At 38.3% G+C, this 16877-nt stretch overlaps 1 protein-coding gene across 2 annotated transcripts in view; it reads right to left on the bottom strand.

The window, feature by feature from the left end:
* LOC105227019 (polypyrimidine tract-binding protein 1) overlaps positions 1–16877 on the bottom strand; it is a 498255-nt gene that overhangs the window by 441155 nt on the left and 40223 nt on the right. For both annotated transcript variants that reach the window (XM_049450402.1, XM_049450400.1), the window contains exon 3: positions 14494–14518. Coding sequence is in view for 1 of the 2 variants with exons in the window: in XM_049450400.1 (XP_049306357.1) it covers positions 14494–14518 (25 nt within the window). In the remaining variant the exon portion in view is untranslated. The remainder of the gene's footprint in view (positions 1–14493; positions 14519–16877) is intronic.

The raw sequence follows: 16877 nt of genomic DNA, 5'->3' as shown, positions 1-16877 counted from the left end.
AGATATATTGCTCTCATCTATATCTCCCATCAATCGTAAAACAATTATACATTTGGGCTTCAAATTGGTTCAATATTCATCGTTTTTTCCGAAACCACTCAAGTTGAACAATGAAACAGTATAAACTGGTCCCTTTTCTATATTCGCTGTAGATGTGAGAAGTGAACTCTTGGAGCCCCACGTTTTTCAAACAAAATTCAAAATCGATATTATCGATAGCCCGATAGGATGAGGAGCTTGCTGGGCGCGATGTAGATGATGCGATCCCGGTCCACGTAGATGGATCCAAAAGGCTTGAGCCTGCTTCTACACATTGTTGATTAATCCAGCATCAGGTGTTCTGTAGTTTGCGGTTGCATGTCGCAAAACCGGCAGTTTGCACAAGAGGCTATGTCCATGTTGGAAAAATGTTTCTTGATTCTGCAGTGCCCAGTATAGAGCGCGACAAGGAGACGGAATTTGTCTCTGGGGAGATTGATCGTATCTGTAAACCTTGCAAAGTTATAACCTCCCAATAGCAACTTGGCGTGGCGCATTCCTGTTGCCTACTCCCAGTGAGGTTTTCTCCCCACTTACTCCTTCGTGCAGAGCAACTCTTTTCTGATCTGGGAACCCACCGCAGTGCATGGTTTTGGTCCCATCATCCTGGAAGCCGTCGCAGAGAGGGCTAGTTCGTCGACCAGCTCATTGCCTGCTACCCCTTTATGAGGCGTAAACGGTTACAAACTGATAGGTGGTTCAGCCTTCCTATACACTCTTCTACCAATAGCAATTTGACTTCATAAGCTGAAATCGCTTTTAGTGCCGCTTGACTATCGATGAGTATAACGATATGCTGGTTGCGTTGGAAATTCTGCACACTGACTTAAAGCAAAGACTTCTGCTTGAAAAATGTCAGGAAAACATCCTATTGGTAGGACAACAGGAAAACATACCTTGGTATATTGTGGATGGAGTATGGAATCACTCTCTTCTTTACTGCGTCTCTTGGAAGAAGACCCAGAGGTGTGTCTTCTCATAAGGCCTTCATTTGTTGAGACGAAATTGTCCTCCCTTTGCCATATTACTCTGCTGCCATGAGCAGCTTCGCTACCTGTTTGATGACTAGATGGAACGGTGTGAGCTCCAGCAAAGACTTTAAGTAGTACGGTTGGGCAAATCCACATTGTCCCTGAAGCGCAGATCAAAGAGCCTTTGCAGCTTCGATAGTTGAAGACGTACCGAAGACTGCGTTGTCATCGATGCTTAAACATCAGTACCATTAGTGACAATAGTCCTTACGGTCATGGCATATATATACACCTGATGATACCTGACAGCCTAGGATCTAACGGCTCGGCGTCTGCATATCATGTGTGCTTTGGTGGCTCTGGACAGTGTTATTTCCACATGCCTTTTCCACCGTAAGGTTGAGTGTAATGTGAGGCCTCGGAATTTGACCTTATTAGGCACCTCCAATTCCCTGCTAACACGTGTTAAGGGCCTCTAGCTCGGAAGAACTATTCGTTTTGTGAAAGGCCGTTGGTTGTTTTTGACGGGTTGATGTTTAACCCTTCTATATTACACCATTCCTTAGCATCGTAGTAGATGGCCCTATAGTAGAGGGAATAGAACTCCACCCTGTGGGCCATTAAATATAATACAATAGACGTATAGGTAAAATGTTGCACGCGAGATCTATAAAGGTGCGTAAATTTTCAATAGTATTAAATTAAAATATTTCTTCAAAAGATTGCAAATCTTTAACCTGAACTTATTAGCATTGCGCCGTAATGTATGCTATATTATTTCGTTTACCCAACACTTGCCATCTCGCGAACGGTGCTTTTAACTGACTTCGACACACATGCATTTTTGTATATGTGTGCATTAAGCAGGAGAGTCGGCTGACAAACTGCAAAGCAACGCGGTAACACATACGTACATGTACATACATACATATATGTACATAACTGCACGCATATACACATGCACGCGCATTTCACACGCATTAATTAACACTTTTTAGTTTGCGAAACGCTTCTGCAGTAGCCGCCATTTTTGCTGTTTGACGCTTGAAAGCCAAGTGAAGTTTTCCAAAATAGCGAAATTTCAACTTCAGCGATCAAGTTCTCATCAGACGCCGCCTGTGCTGACATTGCTCTTGTTGTTGCAGCGCCAATATAGTAAACAATGTTGTTATTGTAATGTTATTATTGCACCTCTTGCATTTGCAGTGTTGATAATTGTGCGTGTTGTTGTTGCATACTCGTAACTTTGTTTGGCAGCCTTTTAATTAATTTCACGCATTTCACTGCTTTAACATTGTATTTACATTGTTGTTGCCTCTGCGCAGTTGCGTGCATGTGTGTGTGTGTGAATTCATTAGTTCCACCGGCATTTGGAAAGTGTTCACTTCGCTGGCAGTGCGTCAAGTAGTCAAGCACAGCCCGTTGGGTAATTAACATAAACCGTTAGCTAGCTTTTTGCGCTCGTTGACTTTCGCCATCCACATTGGGGCGAACAAAAACTTCAGGAGTAAGCCGAAAAGTGTTGAATAAATGCATACATTGTAAAGCAAATATGTGAAAATATTATTGCAAGAACTATAATTATTATATTATAAATGAAGCAAAAAAGAGAAAAATAAAAAAGAAAATCTTAATCCAGAATTGCTTCGAAGAATTTCATAAATTAGAAAGTTAAATTCAAAAATTTTTGTGAAGAAAAATGTTCGAAAATCTTATCATTCTGATGTAATTGAATTGAATGCTTAGTGGCATACTGGCTGGCAGCTTCTGGAATTAAAGACTATATGCTTTGTATTACATTGGACGGTTATACAGAGCGGTAGGTAGGCCTTTAGGGGGTTCATTGTGAAATCATTAGAACCATCTTGTGCTTTTAATGAAGTTCGTCAATACAAAAAGTTTTTGTTTTACAGTCTAAGTTTTACAGTTCTTTCAGCTCCTGACAGCTTCTACAACAGTCATTATACGAGGTGTGTTCAAAAAGTATCGCGAATCGTAATTGACAGTTTTCTTCGATTGCAGGGGCGTGGTGCATCATGAGTTCTTGCCACAGGGAAGAACGGTCAATACGGAATATTACCTGCAAGTTATGCGCAATTTGCGCGGAGCAATCCGCCAGAAACGCCCGGATTTGTGGAAGAACAAAAATTGGCGTTTGCACCACGATAACGCCCCTGCTCACACATCGTTGCTTGCGCGCGACTTTTTGGCCAAAAACAACACACTAATGATGCCGCAGCCACCGTATTCCCCAGATCTGGCTCCCTGTGACTTTTTTTTGTTCCCTAAGCTGAAGAGGCCCATGAAAGGACGACGATACGCTTCTCTTGACGAGATAAAGACGCCATCGAAGGAGTAGCTGAAGAAGATAAAAAAATGATTTTTTGAAGTGCTTCGAAGATTGGAAAAACCGTTGGCACAAGTGTATATTATCTCATGGGGATTACTTTGAAGGGGACAAAATAGGTATTCATGAATAAATAAATACTTTTTGAAAAAACACAAAATTCGCGATACTTTTTGAACACACCTCGTATGGTGTGGCCACTCTGCTGGCATGTCTGACAATTAGACAGTGACCTTTTAACACTCCTATTGGAGTTCTTATATCATTCCCTTTGAATTTAGTAGTCGCTTGGGGCGGTTCATATACCATAAATTATTTAAAGTATTGACAATTTCTTTTTATAAATTTTGTCCATCTTTCTGTCATTTTGTATGTATCATACGAATAGAATGTTCGCCTTTTGAAAAAGCCAATCAGAAACCTAATCTTCGATTTCTGCAAAGGAATCGAAGTGCTGCTCAGCCAATGCATGTCCAATCATTGAAAATAAATGGTAATCGCAAGAAGCGAAGTTTGATGAACTTGGCGGGTCAAGTACATTGATTGTATCCTGAACCGATTCTGCTTTGTGTGCGAACGCATTGTCGTGCAACAAATTACTTTGTTGTATCTTCTGGCCCATTCTGGTCATGTTTCGATCAATGCATAATTTATATTCATCAAATGATCTATAGCGATTAGTATTAATAGTTTCACCAGGTTTTAAATGTTCATGATATACTATACCACATCCATCTGATCCCAAAGAACACGGCTTCTTACCGAATCGATCTAATTTCGCAATCGAAGTTTTTGGCTGCCCCGTATTAATACATGATTTTCTCCGTTTATAATTCTTGAAATAAATCCATTTTTCATCGCCAGTTAAAATTCGATCCAAAACTGATTTTTTTTCGTGTCTTGCAATCAAAAGTTCCAAGTGATTTTTCGGTTTTCCATTTGTCTTTCATTCAATTCCTGTGGCAGCCATTTCCCACACTTTCGGAATTTTCTCGTACATTTAAAGTAGTTTGTTGTGCACAATTGGCATAGCTGCCATTTGCTTTTGTCTCAAAGTAGCATCTTTATTCAATATTGCCTGCAGTTCGGCGTCTTAAAACTTTGTGGCCTTTCACTTTCTTCATTTCTCACATTAAAATCACCTTCTCTGAACCGTTAAAACCATCTTTTACTTGTTGCTTTTGATAGAGCATGACCAGCATATGACTCGACACGCATTCGATTATATAATGATGAAAATATAATTGGTTTAATACTAGTCTAGAAATTTGTAAAGATTATTTTTCTTATAATTGTAGCCGTTTTAATATCGTGGCAATCGGGACCGGCTTGAGCAGACGACGAAGGTTAGGTTAGATGGTGTCTAGAGAGATTGCGCGTGGAGTGATATATGTAGTTCTTTGTGAAGCCATGGAAAAGAAGAACTCTTGTGTTCGAAGATATAAATTAGCAAAGTCGCTTAGTGGCGAATATAAATTTGCCAACATTTAAACTCTTCTTATTAATTTCTCAGCATTCATTCCAAATTGTGTAAATTAAAGCGAAGAATATGAAATCGAAGTAATCAAATGGTAATTGTTATGAAAAATATTGGATTACACCAGCAAAATGCATTCATACATACATACATATATGAACTAAAGGCTACATATACATATGTATATGTATGTATGTATACGGACATATAGTATTTTTAGAAAAAAAATCATGATCCATCACAATCCATTTAATATAAAGAATTATAGAAATGTATCTACATCTGTGGCTGCTTAATTGAATGGGTGTCAGAGTGAATAGAGCCGTTAGCCATCACTCATAGTCGCTGCACTCACACACATACACGCATACAAATGTCTGTAATGCAACCTTTACGTGCGAATAAACTGCAGCACGAAATCATTGCTGTGTGTGAATGAGTGATTGCGTCTGTGTGTGTGTGCGTGCGTGCGTTCGCCTCATAACATCAAAACGCTGCTAGACAAATCAAGTCGTACAGGATTTCATTTCATGTTCAATTAGTGCTGGTAGTGCATTTCAGTTTTCGAAATGCCTTCGAGTCTAATTAATTACAGCCGCAACGGCAACGGCAACAGCAACGGTAGATGCAAAGCGCAGTTACTAGGATACTTGCTGCTCATGCTACTCAAGTCGTGCTAACGCATATGCGCTGCATATGAAAGTAGATGCGTGTTGTTTATAACAACAACAAAAACAAGAATAAGTACACCAACACAGCGATATTGTTGCACAGCTTTTAGTTCAGCGCTTTGCATTTAGCGGACATTTTTAGGATCCCGGATATGGTTAGGTTCTCAAAATTGAAAAAATATTGGTTATCAACCACCGTTAGCGGAGGTAATTGGTAAGTCGCTGTTGCTCTTTATGCCATTAGCGCCTCACTGCTTCATAAATTTCGAATGCAAACATTTATTTTTTGATTATTTTGCGGCTATGTGATCCCAATTAACGAAATTCTTGTCGAGAAAAAGTTATGTAACGCATTTATTACACTTTTCCCATTGATGCGCTTTAAACCTAATGCATCAAATTTCGTTTATACAGTTTTTGTTTGTGTATTAATCAATTAACTACACAATTCAAAGTCAACATTTCCATAAATATTTCATTCGGCAAACACAAACACATTTTAATTATGGCAGAAAACTACTTTATTACACATGCATATACAATAGAGTACACATCACATATACACACACACACGCACACATGCATATCTATTTACACACATTTTATTATAAAAATTCTGCAAATTCATTTTAAGCCTAAAATTTTTACATTTGCCTTCCGTTCTTGCATTACTCGTACACTGAGTTATTTTATTTTGCGAAAAATGTTTTTATTAAAAATTCTTTTAATATTTGTTAAATGGTAGTTGAATATTTTATAAGTTTTTGCGAGTCTTTTTTACGCATAAACTCAGAGCGTGGTATTCTTCTAAAATATTATATTAAAATATTTGTCGATTTGTTTGCCTGCACATATGTGGGATTGAAAAAATATGCCTGTAATAGCAAATTAATATAATGCTAACTGTAAATACAGGGCTTTCCAAAAAGAGTGATATGATTTCTTTAAAAAAAAGTGGGTCTGGTAGTGTTCGAGGCAAGACAAAAGATCTGCTGTTATCAAACACACAGTGGTCACATTGGCGACTTGGTTCCTACGTCACTGTTAATCTCGTCTATCTTGGAATCAGCATTAACACCGCCACCAACGTCAGACTCGAAATCCAACACAGAATCACTCTTGCCAACAGCTGCTACTTTGGACTGAGTAGGAAATTGACAAGTAAGGCCTTCGCCTCGACGATCAAAGTCGTGCTTCTATACATACATATGTAGCAGAGGCATGGACAATGACAACAATTTTCGTGAGAATGGCAGAATTTCTTGAAATAATCGAATTTCCAAACTGTTCTAACAATAATTCCGTTGTTATACGTGCTGTGTGGCATGTGGCTCAGTCTTGTTGGAATCAGATGTCAAATTCACGACGTGTCCAACGACTTCAGTTCATGATCAAATCCAATCCCAAAGCCTTTCTCCAAATCCGCCAGCTTGTGGTTTAAGATAGTCCAAATTTTTTAGAATATTTTGATAATAAAATTGCGTTATTTGTAAACGTTGTTCTTGTGTATATCTCTCCATAATAAAATTGTAAACGTTACTGCATACAAGGATATTACGGACCATGACATGACATTAAAAATTGCCGAAACGACGCTTAGAAATCATATCATCGCTATTAGAGAACCTGATATTTAACCAATATATGTATGTACATACTTGACAGTTGAAGCCAAAACATAATATCGCTCATTTGCTGCAAGACCAGCATAAGTCAAAAAAATCGATTCGCCAGAAAACGCGTTTAAAGTTTTCAACTTACTACAACCTTATACGGTGACTCCAACCTTACACCTCTTCTCAAGCGGAGCATATAAGAGGTATTCATATGAATTTTTCACTCAACATGAAGTATGATATAACAAACAATTCTGCAGCATTAACTCAAAAATCACGTTTTTTTGATTTATGCCGGTCTTGCAGCAAATGAGCGATATATTTTTTTCAAAAATAAGTTGATTTCCGCTTAAAATCAAGCATAAACAAGAAGTATAACAAATATTTCTGAGAATAGTTGTGGTTTGCCAAAGTTATGGCATCTACAGTGTGTTCAAAAAATGAAGTTGTCATTTTCCCAACTGTAGCTAGCATTTTAGTGTATTTTAGTTGTAGAAAATACATAATTTTTTATAGCTGACGTTTATTTAATGGTTTAATCGCCCGCGTTGTCTATTAGCCCGAAAGCTTTGATTGAGATTTGCAACTAAACATTGCGCTTATTCTACAGGAAGCGACCTTCAGATATGTTGTGGTAGCGGAATGAAATCTTTTGTAGTTAAAGATTTTCTTGATATCTAGGGTTTCATTAAAAGCCCTACATTGTGTATTGGATTGACGTGTGGTGAGTGTGTTCGTCAATCTAAAGTAACAATATGGTTTTCTTGTTTCCGATGAGTATGTTTTTATGTTTCGGATCTTTTATATTTTTAATTGTTCTAAATAATATTTAATAAATTTATCTGCTTTCAATCAAAAAAAATTTTAATTCTAGAGACACCTCTAATATTTTTGTATTTAGAGACATAAATATTTTGCCTTATGTTCTTCAACAACACGTCTCAGGATGATTCTAATGCGAAATATTTTACTTAAAGAGAATCTTGCTTTTTGAGGAATTCCGACAAAAGCTTGCAATGTGCAAGAAAGTATATTTTAACCGTGTATCGTTTAAGTTATACATAGTTATTGTAATTCAGTTCTGTATTCATAAAAAAACTTACGAGGTACGACAATTAAGTAATGAGACTGATTCCATAAACACCGTATATTTGAAAATTATTCTACAACTTTGCCATTCCCTTCAAAGTAGTTCCCTTGGGCACCTATACTGCGATTCCAGCGCGTTTTCCATGCTTCATAACATTTCTGGAACGCTTCGACTGGGATGTCCGCGAGTACCTCCGTCACGGCAGCCTGGATGTCCGTAATCGACTCAAAAAAAGTCATAGGGTGACATGTCGAGTGAATAAGGCGGCTGTTACAACTTGGCGATCCCTTTAGAGGCCAAATACTGGGACACGCTGAGGGCGGTGTGGCACGGCGCGTTGTCGTGATGAAGTATCCAGTTACGAGCGATGTCTGGGCGCACTCTGTTGACTCGTTTTCGCAATCTTTCGAGTACTTGGCAATAGTAGACTTGATTCACAGTTTTCCCCGGTGGAACGAATTCTTTGTGGACGATTCCGCGGCTATCAAAAAAGGTAATAATCATCTTTTTCACCTTCGACTTGCTCATGAGAGCTTTTTCGGGCGGGGGGCGCGCAGAGACAACCATTGTGAGCTTTGGCACGACTAAGAACACTATCACCATACACTCCTACAATTTTAGCGTACGTTTCCGAAGCTGTTTCTCCCAATATGGCGCAACGCGTTGCTCTTGATTTCATTTTCGTGACGAGCACTACAAACACACGTCTACTCAAATTGACGCAACAGGCGAACTAAATAAGCTAGAGCGATGGTACATATATCAATGGTGAGGGGAGGGATGCCGGAAAAAGAGAAAGGTGACAGGTTTACCACAAGCGCGGCAATAAAATCAGTCTCATTACTTAATTGTCAAACTTTGTATTTCGAACTTTGGCTTGGAAGCTTGCCTGTCATTTCCTCCTCAGAAATAGTTTGAGCTAAAATTTATCATTTTTTAAATTTCCGACTCTTGATATTCTAAAATTAAAATAATGTGCAAACACGTTCTTGGAAGGTCAGAGACGGTTTATTTTGCATGTTTTAGACAGTGAATCTGGTCTGTGAATGGCTAAAATGACAAAATATTGTCAAAAATGCGCAGTAAAGATATTTTTATTTTAAAGACTTAAAATCAATTCTAATCACTTGTAGAAAAAAAAAACAAAAGGCGTTGGACGCGGATAGAAAATTGCCTCATGTTAGAAGACATGTTAGTGAAGGCTTTCACCAAGTGCCCATTTATTTCAGCTTACCAGAGAGAACTCCGCAACCGCAATATCAAACAAGTACAGTATGTGCGATTTGCTACTCTACAATGCTTGACGAATCAAATAAGGAATAAGGTAAAACAGACTCCTCAAATCTACAAATATCAACTGATTACTGAGTCGACAGGCTGCTTTTGAGTCAAAAACGCAAAAAAATTGGCAGCTGCCAATGACGGTATAGCACCTAATAATAAGAAGTTATAAATAGCCAGGTTTCTTGAAAAGATAGTGACATAATTTCTACATTTACTAATGATTTGAAAAATACCTTCACAATACACAAGGTGAGCGGTTGACCTGCCAAACACTTGCTAAATTTACTTATAGGCCTTATATTCTTAGGCTTAATAGTATACAAAAAAAGGATTGAATATAAAGCTTTTGTTAAAAAATCTTTTGTTGTGATGAGGACTGGTTGTGGGAAGTAGAATAACAAATGTCAGAATTATGCAAGTAAGTAATTGGCTAACAAGGCAGAATCAAGCTTACTCACACAATCCTCAACACAAACGAAGACTATAGTATTGTATATATATACTACAGGTATCCCTCGAATAGCACGGTACTTGAGTTGCACGAAATCTCGAATAGCACGGGGTTCGAATTACACGAAGCCGCGAAAATTCCTTTTAAAAATTGAAATTTAAAGATCCTCTACCTCTTCAAGGAAAAACAAATCAATCTTTGGAGAGTGACAGTGGTTGAACATATGTAATTTAAAAATTATTGCGTTTATAAAGTTTTACCTTTTAAATTTCAAATAACACGATTTCGAATAACACGGAACCAATTAACCGTGTTATTCGAGGGATACCTGTATATATACATATACCAACATTTCCATACTTAATACCGAGCATACTTAGTTCACACACATGGCTAAATATTTACATATGGTACGCACGCAGTGCCGAGGGTGTCTTAAATTGGCTGGCAGTCGAAGGCAGCTCCTATTTAGTTGGGCTTTCGGCGCGTAAAATACACATATTATTTATTTATCATATTTGCTCCCCCCTTTTATTTCCTGTCTCACGGAAGGCGTATTAGAAAATTTCCATGCCGAATTCGATTGCATTGTGAACGCATAACAATTGAATGGAATGAAAAAGTTCGGTGGATTTTTATGAAAATTGAATAAGTAGCATAAGTGGAAAATATAATAATAAGAAATAATGAAATTGGAGATAACAAAAGCGCCGAATTGTGAAGAAGCAAATATGACGAGCGCTTGCCGGCGGTGAAAGCGAAAGTGCGAGGCGCGGAGGCAATCACCGTTGCATGTCGAATGTGGCAAGGTGCGCAGCGCCGCTAAGCAGGGCCAAAGAAGAGACGTAATTTTCGGTAATTGGACGCAGCGTAAACATAAAGGCAACCATGAATATAAATATGCAAAGCCAAAAGGGTTATTACAGGCACAAAAGCAGCCACACACACACACACAAACAAGCACAAAAAGATTCATACAAATTATAGGAAATCAATGCCTGCACGGAAAGCGTAAGACGCACCCACCTATACACACACGCATACACACCGCTGAAGGGTAACAGCAGCGCGCACTTGGCGCACAATAATAATAAAACCTAATTTGCCGAGAAAATTCGGAGCATTTTAGTAAGTCTGTGTAGCAGATTCTATAAAATAAAATGAAAATAAAAATAAATAAAGAAATTTGCTTGGGTTTAACGGGCAGCGCCGTTCAAGCGCGAGCGCACAATGGGCATAATAATGAAGTTGCACAAACACGTCGTCGTGCGGCAGGCGAAAAGATTTACGAAATTCGCGCGCGTCCGCCGTAGGGCGCGTTGCCAGTAAATTTTCGACACTATCAAATGCGCATAAAAAATTTGTAGTCCGTATAAAAATTGCAAAAATGTGCATGCCACAGCAGCGTTGGATGTGTGCCACATTTTAAGGCCAATTTGCATAAATGCCGAACAAATACTGTCGGCTGTTACGCTTCAGTCGCCACGCTAAGTCTGTGTAATTGCGAGCGTTTGCGCTCACCAACACAGCTACGCAGCGCTGGCATGCGGAATTTGAGCGCAACATTCGCATAAGCAATATGCAACATGTTGTGATTTATAACGGCATAATAAAGCGGGCTTCAGCTACAGTGCTTACCACTTAGTAGCAGCAACTAGCGCGGTCCATATTGAAAGCAATCACAGCGCACAACAATCTTAAGGACGGTGATTATTAGTGGCAGCGGCGCATCGAGTGGCGTGCGGCGTGCTGTTGCTGTGCGCGGCAGCACAATGCGGCAATAGCCTCATAATGGCAATGAAAATTCAATTAAGCCCGCCATACACTAGTAAACTGGGCCAAGTGATTGCCGTCGTAATTGTTGCGTTGCCCGAGTGCCATAAAACGCGCCCTCAAGATTAATTGAGCCAAAGGCGGGAATGGGTCGTCTGTGGTCTATGGCCGCCTGAAAGATTGCTCTGTCGTTTCGGCGGTCTCTTTTCGGCCGCTCATTTCCCCGTGGAATGGGTCAATGCAATTAATTCGGGCGTAAATCGTCCACAAGAACATGAAATAACGATAAGGACTGTGTGTTGAAGGAATTAATGCGTTACGGGTAATTTGTTTGTTGTGGTTGTTTTACAACACAAGAAGGATATTTGTGGTGAGATGTAGGAAGAAAGTGAGTCTGCCCGAAAACATAAAATGAAACACATTTTGTCCAACGTTTAAATAATTTCGAAATGAAGTAAATTTTGTGGTTAAGAGGTAAAGGAATGACAAATAAGCAACCGAAAACTGGAAAACAGAACGTTTTATAAAATGTATATACTGCAGCTTGAAACGGACGTGACTGTATTTATAAATGGCCTTAATACAGCTCTTCACTAAGCAAGCCTTACGCTGCGACTGAAGCTCAAAACGAGTCCCCCTTGATGAAATAAGGAGCTTTGGTCTTACAGACGCGGCGTAAAAATCCTCTAATGGATTGAAAAATTTTGGCGCGTAGGAAAAAGCGAGAATTCTGGAAGAACTTTTGCAGTTGCTTTGAAGAGACCAACGATGTGGCGAGACTCAGGAAACTAATACACAAAAGTCCCGCCTCGCCCGGTCTAATTCGCAAGAGTAGCGGCAAGCGGACAGACAACTACTAGGACTCATTATAAAACCGAGTCACTGTGCCATCTATCCGTCCATCCGTGCCATGGCTAAAGGCGTTTATAAGTTGATGCATGAAGTTTAGCTATGTATATGCCACACTCATGAAGAAAGGCTGGAGTAATTTTCATACCGAAGCCATGGAGAAATAACCCAACCTACTTGAATGATTTTAGCGCTATAGCTTAGCTTCCTTCACAATAGGTAGATCGGTAAAGGGTAATGTGAATATATGTAAGAAATACGCTCTTGGACATTTCTGGAGAATTGAACAATACTTCTGCCAAATCTATTCTGAACAGTATCCAGTCAGTAGGTGTTGATTTTGCTTTGCAGCGCTGGATCAGAAACCTATTAACCTCTGGAAGGATAAGAGCAGAATGGAACGACGTTAGAATGAGTAAGAAAACTCTGTAGAAGTACCCCGCAAGGTGGAGTGCTATCTCCGTTTCTATGAACATTAGTGGTGAATTAGCTGCTAAGGAACTTAGACAGCAAAGCCCCTAAGATAATAGCTTATGCGGACGACATTGCCATCTTAATAATAGGTAGGTATCTACAGACGATTAGTAGTAATGTGAACACCACTCTCAGTACAGTCCTGAATTGGCATCGCAAGCAGGTCTGGGGTTGAACCCAGATAAAACCAATCAACTTGTATTCAAAAGAAAGCACAATATTTCTCCGTGGTGGTTTTTCTCCGTAAATGGGACACAACTATGTCCCTCAAGGACCGCACCTGCTGTGGAAGAAAGAAGGAGAAAGACTGGCAATGCCTTACGAGCGTGTATGGTGAATGGTGGATAGGCGTTCGCTTACTACACTTACCAGAAGCGAATGGAAATGGTTCAAAAGCTCGCTGCGCTTTGCGTAACGGGGGCTTTCAGGACAACTCCAATGGCTGTTCTTAACTAGTTCCACTAGTGTCTAAAGTTATTCAAAAGGCAACCTTTGAAGTCGCTGGATGATTGCAGTATATTTCGAACTGAGGTCTTTGCTATTACTTCTTAAGCACCTGCAGACAATTCCAGAGTCAACATCTACTTAGACAGCCAACCACCAATCAAGGCAGTAGCCTCGTATCGCATATCGACCAGAAGTGTCTTGCGAAGCAGGACAGCAGTGGAAAGTGTTGCTTGAAGCAAATAACTTCACTTCTACCGGGTGCAAAAGGCATCGTAGGCAGGTAATGAGATAGTCAACGAGATTGTGAGGAATGGGGTACGCGTACATTGTCTATATGAAAATATGTTGCATATAAAAGTGTTTGCAGTTTTCAAGCTAGAATTTCAAGATGAGAAACACAATGAAAATTTTATTTTATGAGTTTTTCTAGACAAAGTTTTTATATATCATTCCAATTATTACTGCTTTTGATACATAGCGCTGACCTTTACCAAAAGGATAATACTTTATCTACAAGTTTTGCTTTCCAGCTGGGAGCACAGGAAAAAGAATTCTAATGTAGCAACACATTTCAAAATCCATCCGCGGAACTTTTGGAATATATGTTTTTTATGTTTGTTTTTTAGTACTAATATATCAGGCTTAGTATATTAACATTGTCATTGTATAATTTTGATGTATATTGGTAAAGCCAAAAGCAACTTAAAACAAATTTTATGCAAATTTTATGTGATAGTTTCCAACTTATATTGTGTAAACAAATATAATGCAGGTAAACAGTTATTTAGGCACAACATAACATACAAATTCATTCATTCAGTTGCCGGAACTCTTATTATGAGATATATTTATATAAAAAGAAAATTTGTATGCAGTTTAAACTTTCCAAACATGTTGCAACATTCACTTTGCTCGGAAAAAAATATTATTTGAATAAAGTTAGTTAAAGTAACTGTGAAAACATCGAATGAAAGTGAAAAGAATTAATTTGAACTTTAACTTACCCGCGAGTAATAAAGTTGTTTTAGGCTGCAAATAAATACGATAAAATTAGTATTTTTTTTAATATAGCTAGACAACAATTAAAATATTATATAAAAATAATAATAAATTAATATTATGAATGTTTATTACTCGACCTTTTTTCAGTTTGAGCGCTTATTAACAGAAAAGAAATTCGAATAGTATTCAAACATTTTCCAATCCTTTTTTTTTAGTTTGTGGAATCCAACGCAAAAGAACTGCACCGGCTTGGCGATGGAAAATGAATTAAGCCAATTTTTGATGATTAACTTTTTATTGGCTCGCGACTAGTTCCGGTCATTTATCTTCAATTTGATGAATTATTGTCAGTAGTGTTCCTCATTATTGGTTAAGGCAGCTCATAGTAATTCAAGCCTTTCCGAGGCCATCAAAAAAAAAAAGCATCCTTTACCGTTAATTTAACTGTGAAGTCAGGTTTCGAACGTGATTTCGGAGTTTAGGGTTGGAACTATTTTCCATTACCAGTCACAATCCGATGCAAAAAATTCTTCTTGTTGGGGCGTTCAAGCAGCACTTCTGACATACAAAACCGTCTTTCAAAGTCTGTGGCTTCAATATTACACACAACTTCTTTGCTATTGAAAGTATTCGGCTGCTTTTAAACTATTTGAAATGGCTGCTTGAGTGACTCTCAAAGATTCAGAGAGCTCTTCTTATGTTTGGGAACAATATTCATCGAGTAATGTCCCTAGATTCTCATCTTTAAACTATTTTGGTCGTCCTGGACCACCTTCTTTTAAGTCATACAAACCATTTTGCCACATTTAAACACTGTCATCAAAATACAATGATTTTTAGTTGATTTTTCTTCATATTAAAGTAATGAAATAAATTATTGTTTTTAATGTTTAATCAATGAATGACATTTACTGAAAAAGCCGAACAAAGACAATAGCTTTCCAAAGCATGTTCGATTCCGACTATGGGAACAATGGCATCACAATCAAGCTACGACATCTCTTAGAAAAAGCGGGGTAGTGTGATAATTTTGAGCTAAAATTCCAGTAATTAAACCATGAAGCATTGACAGGATACATATATCTTTAGCCTTTCAAGAAGTTTTATGTTTATCAAGATGTCCGAATCTTATCTAATTTTATTTCTTGAGTTCATATCCATTATATAATATACAATATATGACATTTATTGCCATACAAATGTAAATGTTTTGAAAAGTGAAGATGAGGTGAAAGCTGGAAGAAAATAACCTGTAGTATACATATGTAGGTATTGCTGCAGAAATATTGAAATTAATCTCAAGTTCAGACGAAACCTTTTGCATTTTTGCAAAAATTTCTACCACAAATAATACTTGTATAAGCCCTTAAACCATCTTAAATGACAGAATCGCTGTTTTCAACAAGTTCCTTTCATAAATTTCCTTCACGTTTAATTATACTATAGAGAATATCGTTACTGTTGCAGCTCGATCTACCAACTTCAGCATGTTTACGAGTACAGCACAAATTTAAAAAAAAATTTTTTCTTGTAATTCTTAGACAGATTCCATCTAAGTAACTCATATTTCAGGTCACGAATTTATTTTAGCAATTAGTTAAAACTCGGACAATGTCATACAATCGTATATTTCTCATAAATTATACGCAATTAAGCACTTGCTTTCACCCGCCCTCGCAAATAAGCAATCCCCTTGAGCACTGCTGTCTCATCCATTTCAATAAAGTTCTCGAACAACGAAATTGACAAAACGGACTTAATATTGAGCGAATGCGAGGATTTGCTGATTAATTGATGTAATCCACAACGCCGGTTGACTCAAATAGTCGCAACAGACGAACTTCATTACTTCAACGCATTTACCAATCCAATTACATTGACAGCAAAGACTTTTGGTGGAACGATGGCAGGTGGAGAAGTGAGCGGTGGCGGCGACCAGACCACAAGTCGGCATTCATTTGTCATACAAAATCAGCCAATACACATACACATACTCGTACATATGAATTTGCTTGTGAGTGTGTGTAAATATATAGGCTGATACTTGCCAATACAATTCCATTATTAATGTGTGTACATATGTACGTAGATAAGTTTGTGTGTTTATGGCGCAATTGTGCGTCTGTACAGTGATTTGCATTGAACAATAATGCAAGTGTCTTGCCCAATTCATCTTCATTCGATTTAGTTGGGGCATTGTCATTGATTTGTTGGAGGCGTAAGTGAGGCGTGTTCGGCGGTATTGACTGGGCTTGTGGTAAGTGATTAACTTGCTTCGTCGCCTCTGACCATCTGTCCGGGCCGGGTTAATTAAATGTGCCATTTGGCCATAGCGTCAACATAAATGCTTACAAACATATATATATATATACGTAGATACTGTCTT

Source organism: Bactrocera dorsalis, chromosome 2 (genome assembly GCF_023373825.1).
Source record: "Bactrocera dorsalis isolate Fly_Bdor chromosome 2, ASM2337382v1, whole genome shotgun sequence".
Taxonomy (NCBI): Eukaryota; Metazoa; Arthropoda; class Insecta; order Diptera; family Tephritidae; genus Bactrocera; species Bactrocera dorsalis.
This window is presented reverse-complemented; position numbering and strand designations above follow the sequence as displayed.